Consider the following 23,937-nt stretch of genomic DNA (forward strand, 5'->3'; position numbering starts at 1 on the left):
TCCACATGTAAACCTCTTTCATTCAATAATGTACTAAGGGACTTTCTCTAAGAAATACTCCCAAGGAATCTAATGAAAAGATTCCAGAAATTATACTTAAAACATCTTTAGGCATTTAACTAATATTCTGAGATAAATGTATTATGATTTTTAAAAGCTGTAATCAGTTTTAAGTTTTAAGAACTTTTTTTATTTAAACATCAGTAACTTGAATTTTCAAATAACAGTGCTTGAAAAGTCATTAGTACAATTTTAATTTTTCAAAAACAATTGCAAAAGTTGTTTTTCATAGGGTAAGCATTAGTGCCAAATCAGTAAGTCTTCAAAGTCACTTTGCTTCTGTTGCAGCTCATGGATGTACACTAATCTCCTGTTACAAAGTGTTACTGCGGGAGCTTAACGTTTCTTTTTTCATATTTCTCACAGAATTTGCATGTTGTCATAGTTATCATAAAAATTACTTAGAGTAGTTTGGGAAAGCTTACTCAAGATTAACACTGAAGATTTTAGAACTATTACGAACATCAGAAATGTGCCTTTTGGGCTTCAAAAAAGAGCCCCTGGCAGATAACATTTTGTACTTCATTGCTGGATTTAATTACAAAGACAACTCCAAAAGAAAGAAGCAGCCATTGACCTACTTCCCAAGTTCTTTTTAATCAGGCTGTTTCAATGACTGATTAGGATACACATGCTCATATACATGTATATGTTTATATATTTATATACATACACATACAGTAAGATGCTCTTGCATAAAGTTCTTCTGGCATTGGTCACTTATTTAAGCCATTGGAAGGTCATGATAAGCTGCATATCTTCCAGTTACATGATGGTAAATCTAGGAAGAAATTTTTAAATTTCAATTTTAATTCAAAAGATGAATAATAAAACTCGTAGCTCCACAGGCCCCAACCTATCTCTCAACAGATTTCAGCTAAAGGATCACAGAATTTAGAACAGGAATGGTTAGAAATTATCTAGCCCAATTCCTTCATTTTACAAATGAGGAAACCGAGGCCCAGAAAGATTAAATGATTTAAGGATATTTACAGAGCAGAGCAGAGATCGGAAGAGAGGCCCTTTGTCCTCAAAGCCAGTGCTCTTTCCACCACGCTACGCTGACTCATCAGGGATAGATGAGGAAAGGCACAAAAGGGATTTGACAATAAAATGAAACAGATGGATTTTCATTTCCAGTTTTGGACTTTTAAATCCTCTCTGGAGAAAACTATAATTTGCAAGTATTACACAGAGAGATATGCAACTTTTAATTTGTTTCTCAAAAACCCATGCAGACTTAATTGAATAGGGGCTGGGGGGAGTCATACCCTGATGTGAAGGTCTTCCTGCAACTCACCTGTCTCTCAATGTCAGAAAGCAAAGTGCTGGCTCCTATGCGAAAGAGTTCTGGTTTCAGCCATTCATCCCCAAGCTCCTCTTTAATAAGTGAGAGCCAAGCAATAGAATCCTTTGCAGTCCGGATACCTCCTGCTGGTTTAAAACCTATCTGAAAAAGGGGAGGGAAAAGGTCATTGTTTTGTTTGAATGGCTTAAAATCGGTTGAGGACTGGTTCTTGAACATCTTTGGTCCACGGATCCCTGGAAAGCTAGAGACTGACTCGTTGGCAGAATTTAGTTCTATCTCACAAATACTTACTCAGACCTTTTCCTCATGGAGTCTTGTAAAAAGGTAAAACACAAACACAGAAAACTACAGTGCATGATAAGGTCACTGAAGAAGTATAAAGCAAAGTGTAGTCTGAAGGTGGAGGCAATTTTCAAACAGAGGGACTTCATGGAGGAGGTGGCATTTGAACTAGGTTTGACAGGATGGGTAGGAATTCAACAAAGATGGAGGAGGAAGAACATTAAACAACAGGTAAATGACATCAAGATGAATAACCTGCATTCTATAGTGCTTTAAATTTGGAAAGCACTTTTATTATAACCTTATCCCCATTCTACAGATGAGAAAAGTGAGACTTAGAAAACTGTACTGAAGCTCATGCAATTAGGATCAGAGCTGGGACCTGAGACCAGGTCTTCTGACTCCAAAATCTTTCCATTATGTCATGTTGTCTCTTTAAAGAGAAACAATAAACAGAACAGCTGATCAATAGCCTACAGTGACAACACAGACAGAAAGATTATCAAAAGCAGGCACAAGATTTCAAAAAGTGGTCATATGTATGTATGTAAATATATGTATCTATATGTATGTATTTATACATACACACACGTGTGTGAATATATGTATACACACACAAAAATTTTTCAATCAAGTTCAGTATGAGTCAGTAAGTCTTTTGGGCACTGCATCTAAAGAGAGCTTCCATCTTTTAAAAAAGAAGGAATATAGAAAACATAAACCTGAAATGAAGCCAGTTACAAAATATTAAATCTTTACTTTTCAGCAGGATCATTCACATAGACTGTGAAACACCCTTCAACTCAGTAGCTTACAACTTTACAGCCTAGGATGCTGAAGCCAGAAAGGACAGTGAAGGTAATCTAGTTCAACTTAAGAGTTAGGATGAGAACATTCACTTTCTACATCAATGGTTGTTGGGTTTTTGTTTGGGTTTCATTTTGGTTTTTTCCTGTTAGGTCACAGTATCTAGTAATTAACTTGTTACCAATACAAGGGGTTTTACCCGATTAGCAGACACATACTCAGTTGCTCATGTTACAAACATAAATGTTATTTGGCTTGCATTTCTATCTTTCTAAGTGAAAGGCAGAAATTTGTTCATACTGCCTGAAGAAAGAAATCATAAATACAGTCACAAGAGACAGAATTGGGCTCTCAATAGTCAAAGTTATTAGTTTCTAAGAACAACTATTCAGTTTTCATAAGGTCTAATAAATACACTAGTGGAATAATCTTGCTCCAAGACATCTTAGTTTGAAGAGGCAAAGGTCAGATCTATATTTGTGTTATGGTTATTCTGCTCCAAAGTCTAGCACGCTTCTACTTAACTAAGGTATCACTGTCAAACAATATGGCTCTGTGTGTGTGTGTGTGTGTGTGTGTGTGTGTGTGTGTGTGTATGTCCGCACACTCACATGTAGAGCCCTAAGGCTGGAAAGAACACACCTCTGATATATATATATATATATATATATATATATATATATATATATATATGTATATATATGTTTACTTTGTGTTTTTTTTTTCAGTATGACAGGATATGGAGTTATTCATTAGGAAAAAAATTCTGGAAGGACTGGGCCCAACCAAACCAAAAAAAGGACCCTCTCCATAAATGAACTTGAATTGTAGCTACATATAAAGTTGTCACATCCAATTGGCAAAGAATTAAAGGATTTTTTAAAAGTTTCTTTTCTGTGAAAGTGTAAAGATTGGTTTTAAAGGGCTTCCCAAGAAGGGAAAGTAAAAATATTTTTAAGGCATGCTGCATTCACCCCACTTGTGTGTAAAAAAAAAATCCTCTAAGATAATTTGCAGCTAACAAGCAACTTGATACAAAAAGGAAAATCTAAGCACATTTTTACAAAAATACCTCATACTTTTTTTTCCCTTTTAACTTCATATATTTCCCCAAAAATTATTATTTTTCAAAAGTTGACAAAGGCCAGCATATACCCTCCTCAGCTTAACAGTCTTCCAGAGAGCACATCCAACTGCCATAAAACGCAAAAATGGATATTTAATTCAAGAGCTATATAACGCCTAGCTACCTTTTCCCTCCTGTTTCACAGTATTTCATTATTTTGTTTAATAAGTTCATCTCCTCAAGAATTTTCTCTTCACCTCATATTATTAAAAGTAATAAGTTTTTCTGGACCAGGGGTTTCCCAACAGAAAAACCAATTTATGTGTGTCCTTCAATAATGACAGGAAAAGATTATTTCCCATTATATTGCATACTTTTCATATCACCACCACAGCTTATCATTCAATAAATGTTAGTCTGCAATTTTTTCCGTTCCTCAAGGAAGTTTAATTTCTGCATTAACCTGTTTTCACTAGCCAATGCCTTGCCAGAAAGCCTCTGTGTAGCAGCAAAATTAGTTCGTTAAAGAACCCATTTAGGAATCTCTTGTCAGTGATAAAATTGTCTTCAGTTAATAAAAGGAGAGAAAGTCAGTTTACATCTCGGTCACACACACTTACACCTCCACTCACACTCACTTTCTGTTAACAGAACGTTTTTCACCATAAATTTATTCTTTTGTAATGAAAGGTAAATTAAACATTTATCTTAATACAGGTAAGTCGTTCATGCCTTCAGTATTTAAAAAAAACAGTTATCATGGCTGTAACTGGTATCATAAGCAATATTATTTTTATTTAGAAGAAAGATCAGCTTGCAATAAAGATACCTTGTTTCCAGTTTTCCAAAAGAAGTCTCTAATGGCCCGAACCATCACTATAGCTACAGGAAAGGTAGCATTTACTGTTTCTTTTCCCGTTGAGGTCTTAATGAAATCAGAACCTAAAACATAAAGAAAGAAAATTTTCAAGCTAATTAGAAAACTCTTTTTAGTTTTAAATCAGATGAAAACTGAGCTGTATAATGTTTAGAGAGAACAAAAATTTACTTTAAATTTATTGAAAAAATAAAAATATCAAAAAAATTGAAATAAAATATTTCCCTTTAAAAAAATCCTACACCAAATTTAAGTACTGATTACACATGTACTTTTTTTAAAAATTTTTTTAATTTCCCTTTATAAAATTCTACCCTGGATTTAACTATATTAGGTATACTTAAGTCTGGGATAAAATCTTTAAGGGAAGTTGTTGTTGTTTTTAAGTAATGAATTTAATAGTAAACTAAATTAGCCCAACTAATAGATCATAGAATCACAGAATTTTAAAGCTGGAAAATTGAAAGGGACCCCAGAAGCCATCTAGTTCAACCTGCACACAAAAGGAATCCCCATTACAACATATCCACCAAGTTGTCATCTAGCCTCATTTGAAGAACTTTGGGACAACTCTAAATGTTAGGAAGTTTTCCCTGTCATTTACCATAAATCTGCAATTTCCATCAACTGCTTTTGGTTCTGCCTTCTGGGGCCAAACTGAAGTCCAGGCCTTTCTCCATATGTCAGCCCTTAAAATATTATCATGTACACCCTGAGTCTTCAGTTCTCCAGGATAAACATCTCCACTTCAATTAGTCCTCATATCACATGGACTCAAGGCCCTTCACTATACTGGCTGCCCTCCTCTGGAAACTCTCCAATTTATCAATGTCCTTCTTAAACTGCGGTATCCAGAATTGAACACAATATTCTAGGTAATGACTGCCTACTGAGGGCAGAGTAGTAGCAGGCCTATCACCTCTATTCCTAGAAGCTACGTCCTTCAATGTAACCTGAGATTGCATTAGCTTTTGGGGCTACCATATCAAACTGCTGATTCATAATGAACTTGTAGTCCACCAAAACTCCTAGATATTCTTCATTATAACTGCTGCTTAACCATTCCTTCCCCATCTTATATTCATGAAGCTGAGACTTTTGGGGCTTTTTTGTATTTGAGTAGATGGCTATACCTTTATTGTTATTAAATTTCATCTTATCAGATTAAGTCTAATGTCCTAGTCTGACAAAGACTTTTGGATCCTGATTATGTGTGTTAGATATCCCTCTGACATTTATGTCATCAACACATTTGAAGAGCATGACATTTATGCCTTTAACCAAGTGCATAATAGAAAGATTAAATAGCACAGAGCCCAACACAGATCACTGAGGAAACACCACAGAAGACCTCTCACCTTACTGATATTGAACCATTAACAAGGACTCCGAGTTTAGCCATCCAACCACCTCTGATTGCATTAACATCAAATCCATATCCTTCCATTTTTCTACAATAATAGCATGAGACATTTTATTGAAAGTTTTGCCAAGATCTAGATAAACTATATCCAAAACATTCTCCTTATCTATTAGTTTATTAATTGTGTCAAAAAAGAAATGATATTCCACAATCTCACAGCTGTTTCTGTAATATGTCATTAATTAAAATAAAATCAGATCATCTTATTCAATAACTAAATAATGAAGAAATAAAGAAAAATGTTATTTTTTTTTCAAGATGTATGGCAGCATGGTAGAGAGAGGATTGGCTTTGGAATAAAGAATTGGATTTAAGCCCCTCTGTCACAGGCAACTCTCTAAGAAAAAAATGAGTTGCTGATCTGCATTGGAAAAGGTAGTTTCCACACTGGGCATTTCCCACACTGATGAAATCACAGGTTCTAACCAAAATAAATTTTAAAAAAGTCAGGTATGTGCATATGGGGAGATAGATAGATAGATGGACAGATGGAGATATCCATTTAACAATCATTTATATTCAGGTCTCCCTTTTCCCCTAAACCAAACACTTCTTATTCATCACCTTTCCTTTTTACTGCTAAACTTCCAGAAAAAAAATAGCCTATACTCATTGTTTCCTCTTCTCAATCACTAGCTCATTTCTCAACACATTAGATTGTGAATTCCTTGAGGACAAGGTCTGTCTTTTGCCTCTGTTTGTATCCCCAGCTCCTAGCAGAATGTCTGGCCCATAGTAGGTTCTGAATAAATGTTTGTTGACTAACTTATCTTAGCAATATGACTTCTATTCCCAGAAGTTCTGAGAACATAATGTAGTTCTACTAAAACTGTATTGTCAGGGTCATCAATGGTCATTTAACTGTCAAATCCAAAAGCCTTTTCTTAGTCTTCGTCTCCACTCCCAAATTTATTCATTCAACAAGCATTTATTAACTGCCTACCAGGTACTGGGGATACACAAATGTTAAATAGTTCCTGCCCTCAAGGATCCTGAATTTTCTATAGCATTTGACTCTGCTGACAGCCCCCTCCCCTTCTTGACACTCCTGAGTTAAAATCCTGTCTCAGACACTTATTAGCTATGTGACCTTGGGCAAGTCACTTAATTCCTGTTTGCCTAAGTTTCTACAACTGTAAAATGGGGATAATGACAGCACCTAATTCTAGCAGCTGGTAGGATCAATATTTGTAAAGTGCTTAACACAGGGCTTGACACATAGCAGGTGCTATATAATGGATAGTTGTTGTTATGTTAACAAAGTCACTTCTGTTTTTGCAGCTATCAATAAATCTCATGTTGTCTTAATACACACATGAGAGATTTCTTATGAAGGGAACTCTCATGTCTGGGTTTTGCTCCACTGAGTTTCTATCTCTCCCAAAAGAAAAAAGAATAGGATAGGCACAATAGAATCCCAAAGAAAATAAAGAGGAAATCATGGAGTTGATTTCAAGGGCTTTGTCTTCCAAAGAAGGGCAAAAATTAACCTGAGGAAGAAGCTGAGAGTGACTCTAGCTGAAGGAGAAAAGGGGTTCAATATGAAGAAGGACTCAATGTAAAGAAGAAAAAGATTGAAAAAAAAAGTAGACTCAAGAAGGAGAAGGTAAGAAAAGGTAAGGCAAGGTAAGATGTTAATGAGAAAAGATCAAAGAAATTGGTTGTGGCTTTTAAGTTGTTGAGAGATGATAAAAGAATAAGGGAAGATATTAACAACCTAGTAAAGGAGGTAGGTTATAATCACCCACACACCCACAGCAATTTAAATTAAGAGAAAAGAAACTCTCACTACCAGCAAGACTAGAGAATAGAGAGAATTGGAGTGGCTTGCATTAAATATGCCATGGCAAGTGACTACTCTCTTTATTCAAAGTACATGCATACTTGTACATATGTTTCAAAGTCTCCCTCCAAATGAGGTGATAGGGCTACAGAAATGCCTTTCTACATATATCAGGGACAATGAAGTGTTTCTAAAACAAACAAGAAAATAGAAGTTGGGCTTCAACTGGGCGGGAGGAGGGTTGAGGAGGGAGAAAATAGGGAAAACAGAGATCTGAAGAGGCAGAAAGGACCCCTGACCTCCATCGAGCAGAGTAGAGGAAGAAAATAAGAATCGCTACTGTATACTCACAGTTTTTTTTAAAAGTACTTGAAATTCTGAAGTGGAACAAACTAGATGCTCTAAGAAGAAAGCAGCTACTTGTCCTCCAAGAAAAGATATAGCAAAAACACAGGCATTGTCACTTAGGGGTCATCTAGTAAGACAGAAGAAGAAGAATAGAATACTGATAACTGGTGACTTTCTATTCAGGAATACTATCCAAAACATAACAGAGAACTTTCCAATATCTGTCAGAAAGGAAGAAATTAGCCACATCTGGTGATTTGTGTCAGCTCAAATGATACTTCCAAAAGGGACCTAGAAAGCAATGCCAAAGATTCCAAAGAATTCTGAACTCCCTAAATTATAAGAATAACCGTGTTCTGACCAGGAGTTAAGTGTGCCTAACAAAGGCAGGTAATATAATTGTCTGGTGTCTTACAAATATAATCAAAAGAGCTATACACTTAAAAGGAAATGGAAAAAAGGAAAGTGCCCAAGGCCAAACTACCAATCATACCGAGTAGATAAAATATAGAAAGAAGAACAGCAATTGAGATACCCATGAAGCACAAGAAATAAAATACAACCATGGGGCCAGTAGTAAAACCAAAGGCCTTAAACAAAAGGCCACAAATTCACAAAACACAGGCAACATGGAAGATGAACTAGAGGTACTAATAATGCAAGGAGGCAAATTTGACCTCATGGATTTCATAAAGTCATGGTGGGATGATAATAGTGACATTAATATAGTTTATAAAATACTCTACATATACTACATCATTTGGTCAGACCCATAATGAGGAAATGTCTCTACACTGGTATATGATTAAAAGGAAACACCGTAGGTAAAAGCGTGGGTAGAGAGAACACTGTATGTTGAAAAAGCACACTCATGCAAGATAATCCAGGAACCATAGAGGAAAGCATGGAGGAAAGCATTCAGGAAAAGATCAATAGAGGGAGAAATGGAAATTATTTCATTTTCTGAGCATACTACACATCATCTCGATAGAAACATATTCAGGAAACACTTTTAGAGGCTTGCATTAAGAGAGACAAAACTTGCAGGAATAAGAAGGCGATAGTCCTATTGTATTCACCATTGGCTGGAATATATCTGGATGTCATGTTTGGTTCAATTCTTGTTGGACACGTTCAGTCATCGTCTGACTCTTCGTGGCCCCTTTGGGTTTTTCTTGGCAAAGATACTAGAGTGGTTTGCCATTTCCTTCTCCAGTTCATTTTACAGATGAGCACAGTGAGGCAAACAGGGTTAAGTGACTTTCCCAGGGTCACACAACTAGTAGTGTTTAGTTCTGGCCATCATACATTAGGAAGGAAACTGACAACCTGGAGAATGTCTGAAAGATCACAACAGATAGGTACTAAGCCTTGAGTTCACGCTACATGGGGATTGGTTGAAGGAACTGGGACTACTTATCCTGGAGGTGGGATCAGACAGCTGCCTTTAAGTAGTGGAAAAGCTGTCATGTTCAATAGGGATTGGATTGGTCCATTTGGCCTAAGGACAGAACTAAGAACACTGGATGAAAGTCAGAGAGATAAATTCAGGCTGGATGTAAGGGGAAAAGTTCAGGAAAATGGAACTATCTATAAATAAAATGGGTTGCCTCAGAAGGTTCCCTCTCTTTGGAAGTCTAGTGGATAGGGGTTCCTTTAGAGGTTGGACTGGATAACCACAAGGTCCCTTCCAACTCTGAAATGCTATAGTTCTGTTGAGGAGGGGAAAAAAGAAAAAAATAACTTGAATAAAAGCTGAAAGTAACAAGCTGAAAGAGAAGGAATAAATATGAGGAAGACCTCAATGTAAAGAAGAAAAGAACTGAGAAAAAGATGGACTTAAAAAGGACAGGTAAGTGGCAAGTTAAAGTGAATAAGAAAAGGTAAGCAAAATTGTAAGGAAGACAAGATGTATTATAATTAACAAACAATACACTCAGTGAAATCTTGTATTTGTACCTTTCAATCAACTGTGGGATGAGATGAGATCTGAATGTCAAGATTCATTTGTGAAAAAGGGCCTATTTCTTCAGATATATTGATCTATGATACCTGGATCTGTATCGATTATTCTCTTAAAGGTTTTATACATCAAGATCTGTGATTTCATCAATGGAATACTAATACGAATAATATCCCATCTATAACTTAGTAGATAAGTTCTGGAAAGCTGCTTAGAAAAGGCATGTGGGAGGCGGAACCAAGAAGGTAGAGTAAAGGTAGGGACTCCCTTGAGCTCTCCCGCCAAACCCCTCCAAATACCTTTAAAAATGACTCCACAAATTCTAGAGCAGCAGAACCCACAAAAAGATGGAGTGAAACAAATTTTCAGCCCAAGACAACTTGGAAGGTCAGCAGGAAACACCTGTTGCACCAGGTGAGAAAGGAGCACAGTCTAGCACAGGCCATGCCAGCACACACCAGGCCCCAGCAAACCCAGAGCAGGCCTCGGGGTGACTAAATCACTGGCAGCAGTGGTGGTTTCCAGACCTCTTAGCTCCACAGATGCCAAAGACAATTTTGAAGGTTGGCAGGAAAGGTCTGTAGCACCTGGATGAGAGAGGAGCACAGCCCAATGCAGGCTGTGCCAGCATAGCCCTGGCCCCAGCAAACCAGGAGCAGGCCTGGGGAGTTACTGAATCAGCAGCAGTAGCAGCTGCTTTTGGAGCTCTCAGCCCACAGGCAGTAAAGGGGTTGAACAACTCATCAGAAGGAAATTGCAAGGGTCTTTTTGCTAGCACAGAGGCAGGATTCTTTTGCTTTGCACATTCTCAGATCCAGGATGCAGTCCTGGGTGGCAGTCCCAGGGCAAGAAGGAACACTAACATAGCAGAGCTTGCAGCAGCAGTGAAAGAAGAACCCTCCTCCCAGTTCCAGGGCAGGAAAGAGTGCTTGTGGTCACTCACAGACCAGAGCACAGGCCAGGAGAGGAGTAAATAAACACCTCTCCTTAGATCATACCACCTTGGAAGAACTGAAAACTTACAGGTCCTTAGAAGTATCTCTGAAAACAGCTGCACAAAATGCCTGAAGCTTGGCACAGTGTGCCCTCCACCCTGGAAGCACAGCCCCACTATAAGAAACAGTTAAAAGTCAAGTAATTGGCTGGGAAAATGAGCAAACAACAGGAAAAAAAACTCTGACTATGGAAAGTTACTATGGTGACAAGGAAGATCAAAACACACATTCCAAAGAAGATAACAAAGTCAAAGCTCCTACATCCAAAGCCTCCAAGAAAAAGGATTTGGAAAACCAATTAAGAGAGGTAGAGGAAAAATTGGGAAGAGAAATGAAAGTGATGCAAGAAAATCATGAAAAACAAGTCAACAGCTTGGTAAAGGAGGGAAAGGGAAAAAATACCGAAGAAAATAACACCCTAAAAAACAGAGTAGGCCAAACGGAAAAAGAGGTGCTAAAAGCCAATGAGGAGAAGAATGGCAAAATTGGCCAAATGGAAAATGAGGTCCAAAAGCTCACTGAAGAAAACACTTCCCTAAAAATTAGAATGGAAGCTAATGATTTTATGAGAAATCAAGAAATAATAAGAAAAAAATCAAAAGAATGAAAAAAAGAAGACAATGTGAAATATCTCATTGGAAAAACAACTGACCTGGAAAACAGGTCCTGGAGAGATAATCTAAAAATGATTGTACTCCCTGAAAGCCATGATCAAAAAGAGAGCCTAGACATCATCTTTCAAGAAATTATCAGGTGCAGTTAGGTGGTACAGTGGATAGAGCACCAGCCCTAGAGTCAGGAGTTCAAATCCAGCCTCAGACACATGATACTTACTAGCTGTGTGATGCAAGGCAAGTCACTTAATCCTGATTGCCTCACCAAAAAAAAAAAAAATATATATATATATATATATATATATGTATATGTATATATGTGTGTGTGTGTGTGTGCACGTGCGCATACATACGTGAGTGTGTGTGTATATATATGTGTATGTGTATATATATGTGTGTGTGTGTATATACACACACACACACACACACACACACACACATACATATCAAGGAAAAATACCCTGACATTCTAGAACCAGAAGGTAAAATAGAAATTACAAGAATCTGCCGATCATCTCCTGAAAGAGATCCCAAAAGGAAAACTCCTAAGAACATTACAGCCAACTTCCAGACCTCCGAAATCAAGAAGAAAATACAGCAAGCAGCCAAAAAGAAACAATTCCAAGTATTGTGGAGCCACAGTCAGGATAACAAAAGATTTAGCAGCTTCTATAATAAAGGATCAGAGGGCTTGGAATACGATATTCCAGAGGGCAAAGGAGCTAGGATTACAACTAAGAATCACCCACTCAGCAAAACTAAGTATAATATTTCAGGGGAAAAAATAGACATTCAATGAGACAGAGGACTTTCAAGCGCTCTTGATGAAAAGACCAGAGCTGAATAGAAAATTTGACTTTCAAATACAAGACTCAAGAGAAGCATAAAAAGGTAAACAGGAAAGGAAAACCATAAGGGACTTAATAAGTTTAAACTGTTTACACTCCTACATGGGAAGATGATATTTGTAACTAATAAGACCTTTCTCATTATTAGGGTAGTAAGAAGGAACATAAATAGACAAAAGGCACATGTGCGAGTTGAATTTGAAGGGATGATATCTAAAAACAAAATTAAAGGGTGAGAGAGGAATGTACTGGGAGAAAGAGAAAGGGAGACATAGAATGAAACAAATTATCTCACATAAAAGAGGTAAGAAAAAGCTTTTACAGTGGAGGGGAAGAGGGGGGAGGTAAGGAGGAATGAGTGAACCTTACTCTCATCAGAATTGGCTCAAAAAGAGAATAACATACACACACCATTGGGTATAGAAATCTATCTTACCCTGTAGGAAAGTAGGAGTAAAAGGGAATAATAGAAGAGGGGGCAATAGATGGGGGGGGCAGATTGGGAGAGAGGGTAGTCAAAACACTTTAATGAGGGAGAGGGTAAAAGGAGAGAGAGAATAGAATAAATGGGGGCGGGGAATAGGATGGAGTCAGCAATAGTAACTATGAAAAAATTTTTGAAGAAAGTTTCTTTGATAAAGGCCTCATTTCTCAAACATATAAGAACTGAGTCAAATTTATAAAAATAAGAGCAATTCTCCAACTGATAAATGATCAAAACATATGATCAATTTTTAGATGAAGTAATCAAAGTTATCTATAGCCATATGAAAAAATACTCTGACTCACTATTGATTAGAAAAATGCAAATTAAAACAATTCTGAGGTATTAACTCATACCTATTAGATTGGCTAATAGGACAGAAAGGATAAATAACAAATATTGTAGGGGATGTAAGAAAAAATGAGACATTATTACACTATTGGTGGAGTTGTGAACTGATTCAACCATTCTGTAGAGCAATTTGAAACTATGCCTAAAGGAATATAAAAACCATGTATACCCTTTGACCTAGCAATACCACTGCTAGGTCTGTATCCCAAAAGAGATGATAAAAAAGGAGGAAAAGGACCTATATACACAAAAATATTTATAGTAGCTCTTTTCTGGGTGCAAAGAATTAGAAATTGAGGGGATGCCCATCAATTGCGGAATGGCTGAACAAGTTGTAGAATGTGATTATGATGGTATACTATTGTACTATAAGAAATATGATCAAGATGCTCTCAGAAAAACCTGCAAAGATTTAGCTATTCCCAGCAATACAATGGTCGAAGACAACTCTGAATGACTCATGACAAAAAAAAATGCTATCCATCCTCAGAGAAAGAATTGATGATTTCTGAATACGGATTGAAGCAAACTTTTTTTAAACTTGCTTTTACTTTTCTTTAGTTTTTTTTTTGTCTGTGTTTTCTTTCACAACATGCCTATCATGGATAAGTTTTGCATGACTACACATGTATAACCTGTATCAAATTGCTTGCCTTTTCAATGGGGTAGGTTGGGTGGGGAAGGAGGAAGGGAGAGAATTTGGAACTCAAAGTTTTAAAAACAAATGTTAGGGGCAGCTAGGTGGCACAGTGGATAGAGCACCAGCCCTGGATTCAGGAGGACCTGAGTTCAAAGCTGGCCTCAGACACATAACACTTACTAGCTCTGTGACCCCGGGCAAGTCACTTAACCCCACTGCCTAGCCAAAAAAAAAAAAGCCAAATGTCAAAAATTGTTTTTACATGTAACTGGAGAAAATAAAAAGAAAATACTAAACAAAAAAAAAGAAATAAAAGAAAAGGCATGTGACTTGCCCATGGTACCACAGGTACTAAGAGGTATCAGCAACATTGGAACCCATGATTTCTTCACTCTAAGTCCACAACTCTGTCTTCTATGGCACAGTGCCTCTCAAAGATTTTAAAGAGATGAGAAAATAGGCATATGGTTCAGTAGTTTTGATGTCCTTATGATTACCTTTTTTGATGTTGTTGTTGCCAATATCACCAATTTTTTCTAATCATTCTTTTTTCCAGAAATATTGAAAATTATAGCCCTCAACAATTTTTTAAAATTGTGCTGTTTCCAGCACAGACTTCATCAGTGTGATCTGAATATTTTCCATATTCATCTTTTGCAATGTCATTTATACTTACCTTCATTTAACATCGAGGGGACTAAAGTGTTGAAAGTCCCAGTGTGGTGATTCTTCCATTGTGGATGGTGGAAATAGTGATAGATTGGTTCTATTTTTTATCTGTTATGATCATTACAGTTTACCTTTAAAAGATCTTGGGATGAACTGACATAACTGGGTGTCATGTTAAGTTTTTTTCAAACTCATTTTCCCCTCTTTTCTGAGACCTGATACTATTAATTTTCATCATGTTCCTCTATAATATTCTGTAAACAAACCTGAGATTAAACTCATGTTGTCTTTTCTGTCTTACAGAAAAGAGATCAAATATATTAGAAAAACTTGGAAAGACTTACATGAATGGATGCTGAGTGAAGTGAGCAGAATCAGAACATTGTACGCAGTAAGAGCAACATTGTGCGACTGACTTAGCTCTTCTCAGCAATACAATGATCCAAGACAATTCCAAAAGACTTATGATGGAAAATGCTATCCACATCCAGAGAAAGAACTATAGAGTCTGAATATAGATCAAAGCATGCTATTTTCACATTTTTTAAATTTTTGTTGGGTTTTCTCTTTCATGTTTTTCCCTATTGTTCTGTTTCTTCATACCTAACATGAGTGATGTGGAAATATGTTTAACATGATTACACATGTATAAACTACTTGCCATTTTGGGGAGGGGGTAGGAGAAGAAGGGAGGAAGAAAATTTTGGAACTCAAAATCTTATAAAAAATGAACGTTTAACACTATATTTACATGTAATTATTAAAAATTATTTTTAAAAAAACAAGATTAAATGTTCACTGATAATTGGTTTAGGAGTTCTTTTGACCTTTCTATCATGGCAATTACAGCTATAACTAGAAATTATTTGACCTGGGTTTGGGAGGTAAGGATGATGATGAACCAATATTGGCTCAGAGAATAGCTGAAGCCAGAGTGGTGGCAACAATGGCAGAGGAAGGAGGATAAGATGGAGAGCCAGCAGCCTGGTGGATAGTTCCATCAGGGGAAGGGAACTGATAGCTACATAAAGGACAACCAAACTATAAGTGCAATTGCATTAAGAGAGGGGAAAGGTGGCAGCTGATACCATGGGCTCTGAACCATTTTTTGTATCATGGACTCCTCAGTCAGTCTGGTAAAGCCTATGAAATTTCCCACAATAATGTTTTTAAATGCATAAAATAAAATAGTAGGATTACTAAGGAAACCAATTATTAAAATACAGTCAGCAAAATATTTTTTAAAAAAATATTAATGGACTCCAAGTTAAGAGCTTCTGATTTAGACAAACCTGTCCATGTCCTTGCAGGACATGAGGGGAAAGTTGGTTCCCAATAGTGGAGCACTATGGTAAAGGGAACCTAAAGAAGAAACTGAGTAAGAAGGCAAGGTTATATTGTCTGAGTAGCATTTGTCAACAGAGGATCACATGTTGTACAGGAAGACAGCCTCTGTAGTATGAGAATAGTGAGCTTCAGAAAGCTATAATGAAATATTATATTACTCAAAGATGTCTGTACCCTGCAAAAAGTTTTGATGTTGCAATTGCTTTTCATTAGTTAAACTTCTACAGAAAAAGTGATAATCAACATCAATGTCTTTTCCTTTGCCCATTTCCCAATTTTAGTCAATAATTTTAATAAGTTGGATTTTAATTGATAATTATATACAGTATCTTTTCTCTCTTATTATTTCTTCCAATTTGGTACTGATTTTGACCTTTGTTCTAACAAGCTGATGGTTGACTGCACACAAACAATTGATTTGAAAATGTAAACATTTATTTCTTTCCATTAATATAGAATCAATCTCATTTATGTTATTTTGTGCTAACCATATCTAACACCTTTGAACTTTCTTTCTAAAGCTTTCCTGGTATATGGGCATGAAACTCTTCTGTAATCCACAAATTTCTGTCTACTTTCATTTCTTAATCTGAGCCATATTGTATAAAATACTTTTTGCTGTGTTCTCTCATGTCCATATCTTCACTGAAGTCATCATGTATTAAGATATTAAGTTCATTAATTTGCCCAATGTGATACAAATAGGAAGTGTAAGAATCCATTTTCAAATTGGGTCCAAATTGAGTACCCTTTCCACTAAGTCACTGTACTTATTATTTATTCATCACCAGCACAAAATGGCCAAATGCTACCATGGTGATACTTCTTATTGCCTTAGATATATAATTCAATTCAATAAACATTCATTAAGTGCCTACTGTATACTAGGTGCCAGGGATTTTTTTTAAAATTTAAATAGCTCCTGCCTTGAGGTGTTAATGGGAGGGGGAAATGTACACAGAGAAGTAAATAAAAAGTATTTACAAAAGTAATTTCTTTTTTTGTTTTGTTTGTTTTTGCTTTTTGGTGAGGCAACTGGGGTTAAGTGACTTGCCCAAGATCACACAGCCAGTAAGTGCCAAATGTCTGAGGCTAGATTTGAACTCAGGTGCTCTTAACTCCAAGGCCAGAGCTCTATCCACTGTGCCACCTAGCTGCCCCTTACAAAAGCAGTTTCAAAAAGGAAAGCAATAATAACAGCATTTATATGGAGCTTTCAGGTATACAAAATGCTTTACAAAAATAAAATTTAATCTTCATAACAACCCTAGGGGGGGTAGATGTATCTTCTTTTTTACAAACTGAGGCAGACAATGGTTAAGTGACCTTCCCAGGGAGTGCCTGAGGCTTAATTTGAATTCAGGTTTTCCTGATTTCAGGTCCAGTGCTCAATTCACTAAGCCACCTAGCTTCCCCCTAAAATCTATACTTGTATATACAGTCAATCAAGAAGCATTTAATAAGTGCCTAATGTGAGACAGGCAATACCTTGGGCACTGGAGGAGTACAAAATTTAAAATGAAAAGGTCCCTTCCCTTAATTCTTTCCCTCATATTCTACTGGGAGAGGCAATATCTACTTATTTAAGTACATTAAATATCTATTTATATGGTATATGCACAAGACCTATAAGTTTATACAAAGAAATACAAACCAATTTTTTTGGAGTGGAGGCAACACTAGCAACTAAGGGGATAAGGAAAAAGGCCTGTAGAAGATGGTGCTTCAGGTGAAGTTTGAAGGAAATAAGAGATTATAAGAGGTGAGGAGGAAATTAATTCCAAGCATAGGAAACCTATACAAAAGTACAGAAGGAGAGATGGAATGTCAACCACGAGAAATATCACAAAGTTCAATTTGGCTTGACCATGAAGTGTATGAAGTGGAGTAATGTTAGAATAGAGTGAAAACGTAGGTTGGATCCAGGTTGCGAAGGCCTTTAAATGATTTAAATAATGAAAAAAAAAAAAGGATTTGTATTTGACTAGTCAAATACAAACGGGGAAATATTAAAGTTTACTGAGTGGAAGATGAGGGTGTGTGAAAACTATGCTTTGGGAAAATCATTTTGCCAGTCGTGTGACAAATTAGAGTGAGGAGAGACTTCAGGAAGGGAGACCTATTAAGAGGCTATTACAATAGTACAGTAAAGAGATGATGAGGACCTGAACTAGAGTTGTCATTTAAGTAAAGGGAAGAGGACAGATATGAGGGATGCTGTGGAGGACTAATTAAGAAGACCAGGCAACTGAATAGATATGTGAGGTGAAAGAGTAAAGAGTCAAGGAGACTCCAATGTTGAGAATCTACACGACTGGAAGGATGGTGAGATGCTTAACAGAAATAAGGAAATTTGGAAGAAGGATGGGATTTTGGAGACAGAGTTCTGTTTTAGACATGCTGAGTTTGAGAAGCCATGGGGACATCCAGTCTGAAATATACAATAGGTAGTTTGTGATGTTGGATTGGAGTTCAGAAGAGAGACTTTAGATATAGGTCAACTACATACGTAGGCAAGTTGTTGCTAAGGAACGCTGATCCTTCGCAGAAATCAGTCTTTACCTATCCACATATATAAATGGAACCTATTGTCCAGCATACTGGGCTCTGGGCTTATATGGACTAGGTTTAATTCTGGAGGCAACTTTCCCAAATCTTTTTTTTTGGCTTATTTTGCCCCTAAAAAGAGTTTAGTCTGACAAATTTCAGAATATGGCTTATGTCTCGGTCTCCACACATGCATGTAAAAAGATCCCCATGTCCTATGTGAGCACAGTGAACCAAGGTGCTAACTCTTGTGTTTGCTTCGCCAAGGAGACTATGTCAGCCATTCATTCATTTAGCACAACATTCTAGTTTCTTCCAGTTTTATTTACAGTGAGAATATAAAAAATACTAGGATTCAGTTCCTCTTAGCTGTTAATAGACAGTTAATTTATAGACAGTTCTAAGATTACAAGCTTTAGCATTCACTGCCCACTTGTCCATCATTTTGCCACTATCACTGTAGAAACAAAAGGGAATCTCTCATTTTCTAATTTTGTTTGCTTCATGGATATCTTTGGCCAAAGAACTAATCACCAGGTGACCAAACTACCAGGGACAAAGCTCTCTTTACTTGGGGAGGCTGCTCTTCAGACAGCAAAGCAGCAGCTCAAAAGAAATGTGAGACGCAAATATTTAGAGACATCTCCACTCCAAATATTCATATGGACTCCTTGTGCCCAGCCTGCGGCAGAGCTTTCCAAGCTCTCATTGGTCTGATCAGTCACATTCAGATACATTTTACCTTGACCCCAACATAGTGATGTCATTTTGGTCCTCTCTGAGCACAAAGGACAATTACCACCACCACTCTTCAGACACCAGACCACAACCTTACTTTTCAACTTTATAAATCCTGCCAGAACTTATATCCTAATGGCCTAGCCTTCAAGAACAGTGTCACCTGCATGCCATAATGAGGTATCAGAATAGGACTTCAGTGAAGAAAACCATACACTGTACAACACATAGCAGTAAATGATAGGTGCCAAATTACATTGTAGAAGAGTTAAATTATTTCCAACTAGAGTAATCAAGGAAAAGTAGGAGTAGGTAGGATTTGATATGGGTATGCAGAGAGGAATGGAGTTGAGTACTCCAAGGCCAAAGGAACATGGCTATGGTGGAAAAATTATAAGGCATGTTACTGGAAGGAAGAAGTGCAGAAGAAGGTTAGGCAATGAACTAATTTGATTAGAGCAGAAAATATGTAAATGGTATTAACAGAAGATAAGGCTGAAAAAAGAGGTTAAGGAAAGGCCTTAAATGCCAGGCTAAAAAAAATTGGACTGTATCTTATATGACATGGAAATGCCCTGAAGGGTTTTGAGCAGGAAACTGGAATAATAAAAACTGCCTTAGGAAGGATAATTTGATGGTGGTGTGAAGACTGAAGTAAGGAGAGTGGAAGCAGGGAAATTAATTGGAAGGCCAACTGCAGTACATAAGAACTGAAGTACTGCCAATTCTTTTTATCAAATGATCTGATCTACATTTACATCCACAAGTTATTTCAGAAAACACACTAATGTTCTACTACTGTTAAAAGGACAACATAATTACTAATTATATTAATCGGTTTTCTTACTCTTTTTTTTTTTGGCTAGGCAATGGGGTTAAGTGACTTGCCCAGGGTCACACAGCTAGTAAGCGTTATGTGTCTGAGGCTGGATTTGAACTCAGGTCCTCCTATATTCAGCGCCAGTGCTCTATCCACTGCACCACCTAGGTGCCCCGGTTTTCTTACTCTTAACACTGCATTGTAAACACTCTGGCACATGAAGTCAAATATCACTTCAAAGAAATACCTTTTATTTATTTCTAGAATAGACAGTATCACCAAGTACCCACATGTTTTCCTCAGAGCTCTTCCAAGAATAATACTGATCTCACCTTCCCCGACTTGGCTTGTGGAAGCCAACCCTGTAAGAAGATGCCTTGAGATAAAATAAAAGCTACCAGGAAAAGGTCCTCTCATCAGTGGCCTACAATTTCAAGTACAGACTCTGTGGCCTGAAAGGGGACCCTGGTAGTAACCAAGTCCAACCCTCTCTTTTTACAGTGGAGGAATACGAGGCCTAAAAAGGTCAAGTGACCTACCTAAGATCACACAGTGATTCAATGGCAGAGCAAGAACTAGAATTCAAGCTGACAAGTCTTTCCAGTATATCATGCATTTTCTTAGCATTTACTTTAGTTTCACTAAACTAAAATTTAAAAGATTGAAAAAAAGACTTCAAAGTAAACATACTGGTAATCAACTCAGATTGTCTGAAAGTAAACTTGATAAACTTATATCATAATATCAAATTGTATTTTTTTATTTTTCCAATTTAAGCCCTTCAGTACAATATCGTTTTTTGTAGTCTAAAGCAAGTAAAAGCTTTTATAAGTCCCATAATTACCAGTCTCCATGGTACAGTTTCATTAAAAACTTTCATTAAGCAACAGCTGCCCTTGTATATGGTCGTCTAATCAATTTGGTCAAACAGAATGACTTCTAATCAGCTGTTGATAAAAATAGAAGATGAAATTTTAATACTAATAGATTAACCACAAACTCAAGACAGTCTTCAAAATCTATCTAGCTCTATTCTCCAGTGGATTTAATGACTACTCAGCAACTCATTACTAAATAGAACAAGATGAACATTTTCCAGTTCATTAAAGAAATGTACTATGTATTTTTGCATTGTCCTCATGATTCGTTACAGGGAGTCTTAATTACAAGATAATGGATAATGGTTATTAAATGCAGACTGCAGTAATGAAGCTCTATTCATTTGCGAACCTCAGAGACTGCAAAGAGGGGAAAATAAAATTACTAGCTTCAAAAGATTAACGGATCAAATTATTATTCAATTTTGAAAATCTCATTCAGACTTCATAGAAACAAGGAGAGATTAAAAAGTAGTATTAGGACCAAAGTAGTGCTTTTAAAAATAATAATATTTTAAAGCTATTACTAGCATAATCAGCTTCAGATGTGATAATTAGAAAAACATATAGCTAGTTTAACAGCATCTCCTAACAATGGGAAAATTGTACATTTTAATTTCATGAGCAATTCCTATTTATGATATAAGAAGTTACTACCAGGAACCTAAAAAGTCTTGGGGAACATGGAAGATATATGAAGCCACTAAAGAGCAATATAATGAAAGGTATTATTAACATTTTATATTTCACTAATGAAAAATGGGAATTAAAATCAAGTGCTGCTTGAGAAACCTTGTAATTAAGTGGAATGCATGCCAACCCTATAATAAGGGCTTCTGGACACATTATTCACTGGCCGCATACATTCTTCCCTTCTAAAACAAATTATAAATTAAAGTTTGCAAGTGAATTTTGTATGGTGATTCTGACAATAGTTCATATATATAATGAGCAAGCAAATAGTTTTTATTTGTATTAGAGAAGCAAAGGATGGACTTCTGGCATGACGGTAAAATGAGAGGCAGAGATCAGCATTTCCCTAACCAGTTCGAAACACTAAAAAAATGCACCAGATGAGTAATTACAAATAAGAACAAGATAAGGAGAAAGGAAACTACTCCACACAAGCCAGTTTCTGCAGGAAAACAAAAAATAAATAAAAGGAAAATATGCTTTCCCATTACTACTCATCACTCATAGCTGTTCCCATTGCCTGATGCCCATGCCCAATGTCACTACCTTCATCATCCTGCTGTACTGGACCTTATACTTCAAGTTTCGCTTGGCCCTGGTGAAATGTCATTTCCCTTCAGGTTTTTTTTCCCATACTGATCCTGGTACACTGCCTCATCCCCATCACCTAACAGGTGAAAATTCTGGAAGAGAGCAGAAACTGGATGGAGATGGACCTAGCAGTGCTGGCTATCCTTTGGTGCTACCTGGAAGATATAGGAAGGACTTTTGAGAAGGAGGCAGAGTGAGAGGTTATAAATAAGTCCAGCTATGATGAAGTGCTCCCCAAAGCAAGTAAAGCACAAAATAAACTAAAGGAAGAAAAAAACAACCATCAAAAGAATGGAAAGCAAGAGGTCTTTTAGAAAGATAGCTGAGAGGATGTGTATGAGCACAGCTCCCCTCTATCACCTCAAACTCACCATAAACATGCTAGTTAAAGTAAAGAAATGATAAACTCAAAAGATGGTCTAGGAAAGAAATCAAAGCAAAAAATCTGAATTTTGGGGAGAAAAAGAAAAAAATGAGCAAAAGAAGAGGATTCAATTCAATGACTATACACCATTCACTGAAAGAAATTAACTAGCAAAACCTGAATCAAAGGGAAAATACTACAATAAATTCAATCAGAAATGTTAGCTATTATATGAACCTCCAGAATGCTTCAAAATTACAAAATTCATTCTTAAAACCCCTCAAATACTCAAATAGATCTGAGATCTCACTGATGTCAATGTTCCCTCCAAATGTAATGGGATGGAATGGCCATTGGAAGACCACTGAAGTATGCATGCACAGATAGTCTCTGTCTAGTTTCAGTACTTAAAACATGCACAATTACTCTCTGACTGCCTCCAATACAACTCTGTGGAAACTTTGGGGAGCTGGGTTTCAGTCATAAGTGATTCAGAAATTGGCCCTGTGTAACGAGTTTTCTAATTCGCTGCAGAGGATTGAAGCACTGAGTTGCTGAGTTTAAATCAAGTGTTCATACAAAAGATGTGACCCATCCATCTCAATATCTTTCCTTGGTGACTGTGAGAGGGCAACACTGTTCTGAGCTGCCAGACAGAAAAAGAGGTTTTCCTATATCCCACCCAGCTGCTATGTGCCCATAAGCAAATTGTCCCTCAGTTTCCTCTTCCTTAATTTTAGATGAACACATATTCTGAGATGAAAGTACTAAAGTGACTTGGTAAGTTCAGTGGTTCCACAGGTCCCATCAAAAGTGTCACCATCAAGTCAAGGCAGAAGAGTCCACCTGAACTGGTAGCAGTAGGCTCAGGAATACAGAGGTGAATGAGCAGCAGCCTTGAGATGGGCACTCTCAGGGACATGACCAGTGCTTTCAAGCTTTGCAAGGTTAAGAGAGATTGAAGGATAGCAGCTGAGTGGTGCAACCCAGCAGTGACTAATTAACCCACTTGACCTAGACCAACAACAGACTGAACTACCCAGTCAAAACGCTGTACATAGCAAGGTACAAGTCCAATTGAGCCAATATACCCTGCAAGAGGCCAACCCAACTGAGCAGTGGAGAAATCTGTCTATCACCCAAGTCACCCCAAGGCAAACTAAATGAACACTACATGAAGTAAGAGAAGGAATTCTAGAGCCAACAGTTGTGGGTACCTCTTGGTTGCATGTTTTTTTTCCCCTACATAATGCATATTATATGCTACCATCTTACTTTAAGTTTGAGCCTGTGGTCTCTAGAGACCCGTGCCCCTCGTTTGGGGATGTTGTGTGCGGAGCAATGTGTTGTACCAACTCTTATTAAACTTTCTCAGTAAATCCCTCTTGTAAAAGCTAATGTAGTCAATCAGCTGGTTCACTGTTAATGAAGAGCACACCA

General features: G+C 36.9%; 1 protein-coding gene across 2 annotated transcripts in view; it reads right to left on the reverse strand.

Annotated features, from left to right (window-relative positions):
- Positions 1-638: 638 nt before the first annotated feature.
- DERA (deoxyribose-phosphate aldolase) overlaps positions 639-23,937 on the reverse strand; it is a 125,563-nt gene continuing 102,264 nt past the window's right edge. For both annotated transcript variants that reach the window (XM_020994369.2, XM_078155341.1), the window contains 3 exons: positions 4,354-4,466; positions 1,361-1,510; positions 639-841 (listed from right to left, as the gene is read on the reverse strand). In XM_020994369.2, coding sequence (XP_020850028.1) covers positions 785-841; positions 1,361-1,510; positions 4,354-4,466 — 320 coding nt within the window. In that variant the 3' untranslated portion in view covers positions 639-784. The remainder of the gene's footprint in view (positions 842-1,360; positions 1,511-4,353; positions 4,467-23,937) is intronic.

The sequence above is a fragment of the Phascolarctos cinereus genome, unplaced genomic scaffold (genome assembly GCF_003287225.1).
Source record: "Phascolarctos cinereus isolate Bilbo 61053 unplaced genomic scaffold, phaCin_HiC Scaffold_1;HRSCAF=81, whole genome shotgun sequence".
Lineage (NCBI taxonomy): Eukaryota > Metazoa > Chordata > Mammalia > Diprotodontia > Phascolarctidae > Phascolarctos > Phascolarctos cinereus.